The sequence below is a fragment of the Colobus angolensis genome, unplaced genomic scaffold, assembly GCF_000951035.1.
Source record: "Colobus angolensis palliatus isolate OR3802 unplaced genomic scaffold, Cang.pa_1.0 Scaffold9, whole genome shotgun sequence".
NCBI classification, from domain to species: domain Eukaryota; kingdom Metazoa; phylum Chordata; class Mammalia; order Primates; family Cercopithecidae; genus Colobus; species Colobus angolensis.
The window spans coordinates 7,017,853-7,023,136 of record NW_012122931.1 but is presented as its reverse complement, the minus strand read 5'-3'; the positions used below and the strand labels follow the sequence as shown (position 1 = coordinate 7,023,136).

The window sequence follows — 5,284 nt, the reverse complement described above, 5'->3', positions numbered from 1 at the left end:
GGGGGCGGGGCGGGGCGGAGCGAGAGCTGCGGGATTCCGGCTTCAGGGGTGGGGCCCCGGCCTCTGGGCGGAGATCTGCTGCCGCGTTCCACCCTTCCGGCCCGGTGTTCTAGCCACCGCCTCCACCTTCCATCCGGCGCCGGCTTTCGGCGCGACGGTCGCCGCGTTCCATCGTCGCGCGGCCCTTCGGGCGCCCGAGCCCGTAATGTCGGGCCCCAACGGGGACCTGGGGATGCCGGTGGAGGCGGGAGCGGAAGGCGAGGAGGATGGCTTCGGGGAAGCAGGTGACCCGAGGGGGCTGCTGGAGCAACCTTGCTTTTTCAGGGCTGCACTCCCGGGAAGGGGAATCGGGATGGGGTCTTGGAAGGGAACAAAGAACCCACCCCATTCTGCCCCGAGTGGGTCCGGAGTTGTAGGTGCTGTCTCGGATGCAGGGCGAGCACCCGCGAGCCGGTCGCCAGCTCCGTGAGAGCTGCGGGTCACCAGTCCCCTTTTACAGATGGGGAAATTGAGGCAGCTTCGGGGACACTCGCCCTTGTGGGCCTTGCTCCACCACTTCCTTCAGTCCTGGGGGGGAGACCGAGGCACCTGAGGGAGGCAGGGTTAAGCTTGGACGGCTTGGCTTAGCGGAGAGGCCGGGCCGGGGCGTAGGGTTGGGGGGGGCGCGGGGGCGTCGCTCTGCCGAGTCAGCATCCCCAGCCACCTGGCTTTGCTGGTGTAGCCTCGCAGCCTTGCCAAATGTCAGCAGCTTACAGAGCAGCCTTTTGCGTGCTTACAAGTGCAGGGGTGGGGTGTGGAAAGAGAACCATCAGCTCCCTTCTCACATTCTTCAGCCTCAGTTTCCCCCTCTATAAAATATGAATAATGATTAGCGTCTCCTGCACCGGGATGTGTCAGAATTAAATGCAAAAAATAAATGGAAAATGCTTAGCAGGTTCTAGCACGCAAGAGTTCAGTAAATGGTTATTGTCATTCTCTTTGGTAAAGATTGGCATGTTAACATACACTGAGGATTTAGTAAACGTGGTGTAAGTATGGCGCATGCTCTTTGTTTGGTTTGGGGTAACAGCTTTATTGAGCTATACAACTTACCCATTTAAACTGTACAGTTCAGTGGGCTTTTGTGTATTCCCAGGGCTGTGCATCCATCACAATAGTTTCAGGTATGTTTGCATTGGGCAATGCTGTTGGGAGCATCAGGAAGAGCTTCCCAGGAGGTCACATTGAGTGGATGTTGGCAGACAGGACTTAGAACAGTGGTGTCCCAGGCAGAAGCAAAGGCTGGGAACTGGGAAGTACCCTTGACACAGATAAAGCCTGGCCTGGAGGGGTGTGGGACACCTGCCTCCCCAATTCCTCCTCCCAGCCTGTATCCCAGGACACAGAATTCAAAATCTTGATAATAATGATCATCCACTAAGTACTTGCTGTGGCCAGATCCTGTCTGAACTCTTTTTTTTTTTTTTTTTTGGAGTCTTGCTCTGTTGCCCAGGCTGGAGTACGGTGCGTGATCCTGGCTCACTGCAACCTCTGCCTTCCGGGTTCAAGCGATTTTCATGCCTCAGCCTCCCGAGTAGCTGGGACTATAGGTGACTACCACGCCTGGCTATTTTTTTTTTTTTTTTTTTTTTAGACGGAGTCTCACTCTGTTGCCCAGGCTGGAGTGCAGTGGCCAGATCTCAGCTCACTGTAAGCTCTGCCTCCTGGGTTTACGCCATTCTCCTGCCTCAGCCTCCCGAGTAGCTGGGACTACAGGAGCCTGCCACCTCGCCTGGCTAGCTTTTTGTATTTTTTAGTAGAGACAGGGTTTCACCATGTTAGCTAGGATGGTCTCCATCTCCTGACCTCGTGATCCGCCCGTCTCGGCCTCCCAAAGTGCTGGGATTACAGGATTTTTATGTATTTTTAGTAGAGACAGTGTTTCACCATTTGGCCAGGCTGGTCTCGAACTCCTGACCTCAGGTAATCCACCCGCCTTGGCTTCCCAAAGTGCTGGGATTACAGGCGTGAGCCACCACGCTGGCCACTGTCTGAACTCTTGATATGTTTGAATCCTCACAACCACCCAGTTATTTTCCCTTTTTTCCAGAAAGGTACAACAACTTGCTGGGGTAAAGCAGAGCTGGAATTCAAACCCAAGTGCCCCTGACCTCCAAGTCCAATCCTGAGTTTCGACTCTTGTTACCAACCTGGAGGATCCTGGGCAGGTCCTTCGGAGGCCTTGGTTTCCCTAGCTATATACCACGAGGGGGTTGGACTTTAAGATGCAGCCAGTTTCCCAGGACTCTGTCCTCTGTGAGGGTGGCTGGGAACGGGTGCCCTTTCCCAGAACACAGGCACAAGTGCACCCATAACCCAGATAGTCTCCTCTAGCTCCTCCACTGGCTGCTTCCCCCTTGGTCTCAAGCTGGCAGCTGAGTGTATCTGAGTCATGGGCTGGCTCAGAACTGGGTCCCGCAGTGGGCACAGGCCCAGACCTTGAGTCCTCAGGGACACTGTGTTGCTGAGCAAGGCAGCTCTGGAGTGGCCGTGGAGGGGAGGGAGTGATGGTTTCTAGTGGAGACCAGGGAAGACTTCTTGGAGGAGGCATTTTGAGCTGGTCCTTGAAGGGCTGTTCTGGTTGAGGCATTCTAGGTTGCAGGGATAGTAGAGCAATGGCGGAGAGGCTGGAAAGTCAGAGGCTTCATTCATTCACTCACTCAGTCATTCAACAAATGCTTATTGCAAAACTGTGAGGGTACCAGGGAGCCAGCAGCAAACACAGGACCATTCACCTTTCATGGGGAAACAGAACAGCACTCAGATAAGCACAGCAGTCAATCCTGGAGAGGGTCGTGGAGGGCTGAGGAGGGCTAGGGGCTCAGCATAGAGGCCTGATGCAGTCTGGGGCATTGGGTGGGCTCCCGGTGGTGACATCCATACTGAGACTTGAAGGATGAGTGGGACTCATCCAGGAGGAGAGGAGGGAAGGAAGATGGGAGGACCCAGCACATTCCAGGCAGAGACAGCAGCACGTTCAAAGGGCCTGAGGTAGGTAAAGGCAGGTGTGAGAGAGGAAAGGAAGAGGCAGGGAGGCAGGGCTAGCTAGGAGGCAGGGGCTGGGAGACTCCGCTGGGTGTTTTACCCTGAGGGAGCCACAGAAGGGCTGGCAAACAGGGCTGATCTGGGGACAGAGGCCTTGAATGCCCAACTCAGGAATGTGGGCTCTGGCCACTAAGCAGCTGCTGCAGGAAGTGCAGAGACTTGGCACCTGGCAGGACTTCCCATGTAGGACACTGGCTCGCCACCCTGTGACCACCCTAACCCTGGAAAAAAGGATGCAGTACTACGGTGTCATTAATTCAAAGCCATTCCTCTTTTGGTATCCACCCATTTTCCAGACGGTGACACTGAGGCTCAGGAAGGAGTAGGGACTTGCACAAAGCCCTTTGGGAAGCAGGCTGGGAAACGGTGGAGGGAGGGTGGCCATTAGCCCCAAGGAGACACAGGATCTGAGCTCTGTCTTTCGCCTTCCTCGCAGAATATGCTGCCATCAACTCCATGCTGGACCAGATCAACTCCTGTCTGGACCACCTGGAGGAGAAGAACGACCACCTCCACGCCCGCCTCCAGGAGCTGCTGGAGTCCAACCGGCAGACACGCCTGGAGTTCCAGCAGCAGCTCGGGGAGGCCCCCAGTGATGCCAGCCCCTAGGCTCCGAGAGCCCCCAACCGGGACCCAACCCTGCCTCCGTGGGCTAGGCTCTGGCCTGGGTACTCACCCCCTGGCTTAGACACCTTCTCAAGGGCTGGTCTTCAGGGTCCCCTGGTGGGTCTGCCTACCTGGACCACCCTTCCTGCCTGGGCCTCCCCTTGGCTTACCTGGGCCAGCCCCCACCGCCTGGCATCCCCTCCTGGGGCCAAGAGTGGGCCTGCAACCCACCCACTTGCCTACCCACCCAACTCCTGGGCACTCCCCACTCTGCCCAGGCCTTGAGTGTCCACATTAAATGGGTCTCCCACACCGCTGTGCCTCTCTCCTCTGTATCCCAGGACGAGAACCCCAGGAGCTGCTGGAGGTGAACAGGGCCATCTAGGTGTTCAGGTGTTGATCATGTACTGGCGGCTCAGAGGCCAGGTGGTGGGGCTGGGGTTCTTGGTCACCTGTACTTCCGGACACAGAAGGTGCAGGTGAGGGCAGGGCTTCCTCCCTACCTGGTACATTCCTGGCCAGCAGCTGCTTCCTAGCCCAGAAGCCCGGTTGAGGCTGCTGGACAGGCTGTGGGACCTTGTGTGATGCTCTCAGCCTCTCTGGGTACTAGGGCCTTTCGCCAAGACAGCCAACACCAAGACATGCTATGCAGCCTCCGCATTGCCCTCCTACTCCTGGCCTGTCTCCCCAGTAACAGGGTTGGTCTGGTCGTTTATCTCTCTGGGTCTTTCTAATGAGGAAATAGCAGAAGTAAAGGGCCAGCTCAGCCCGGGCCCCATCCACCCATGATTCGTCTTAGGGCTGCCTGACCAGGAGGGCGGGGTGCCTGCTAGTGAACCAAGAAGAGAACCAGAGGGCCTGAGCAGCAAGGACCCCACTCCTGCACTCCAAAGGGTGCAGCTGGAGAGACAGGCCAGCACGGGTCAGAGAGGTCTGGTCCAGGTCAAATCCCAGCCACTTACCAACTGCGTGGCCTTCAGCAAGTCACCTGACCTTGCTAGGCCTCCAGCCAAAGGAACTTCCCCAGGTCTGATACGTTATTAAGAGAGAAACTTGGCCAGGCACAGTGGCTCACACCTATAATCCCAGCAGTTTGGAATGCCACGGTGGGCAGATTGCTCGAGCCCAGGAATTTGAGACCAACCTGGGCAACATGGCGAAATACCACCTCTACCAAGAACATAAGAAAAATTACCCAGGCGTGATGGTGCATGCCTGTGGTCCCAGCTACTCAGGAAGTTGAGTTGGGAGGATGGCTTAAGCCTGGGAGGCAGAGGTTGCAGTGAGCTGAGATTGGCACCACTGTACTCCAGTTTGAGCAACAGAGCCAGACCCTGCCTCAAAAGGATAAAAATGAGCCAGGTGTGGTGGCTCACGCCTGTAATCCCAGCACTTTGGGAGGCCAAGACAGGCAGATCATTTAAGGTCAGGAGTTCAAGACCAGTCTCACCAACATGGCGAAACCCGGTCTATACTAAAAATACAAAAAATTAGTTGAGCATGGTGGCATGCACTTGTAATCCCAGCTACTCAGGAGGCCAAGGTAGGAGAATCACTTGAACCTGGGAAGTGGAGGTTTCAGTGAGCCGAGATC

General features: G+C 56.3%; 1 protein-coding gene across 2 annotated transcripts; it reads left to right on the top strand.

The window, feature by feature from the left end:
- The first annotated feature begins 6 nt into the window (after nucleotides 1-6).
- On the top strand, nucleotides 7-4,004 carry LOC105504056 (chromosome unknown open reading frame, human C9orf16). Of its 2 annotated transcripts, XM_011931296.1 has the most exons (3): nucleotides 64-284; nucleotides 2,090-2,093; nucleotides 3,521-4,004. In XM_011931296.1, the coding sequence occupies exons 1-3, from the start codon at nucleotides 206-208 to the stop codon at nucleotides 3,678-3,680; spliced, it is 243 nt and encodes an 80-aa protein (XP_011786686.1). In that variant the 5' UTR covers nucleotides 64-205; the 3' UTR covers nucleotides 3,681-4,004. The 2 variants fall into 2 exon arrangements, with proteins under 2 accessions (XP_011786685.1, XP_011786686.1); XM_011931295.1 differs by lacking the exon at nucleotides 2,090-2,093 and having other exon boundaries at nucleotides 7-284.
- Nucleotides 4,005-5,284: the final 1,280 nt, after the last annotated feature.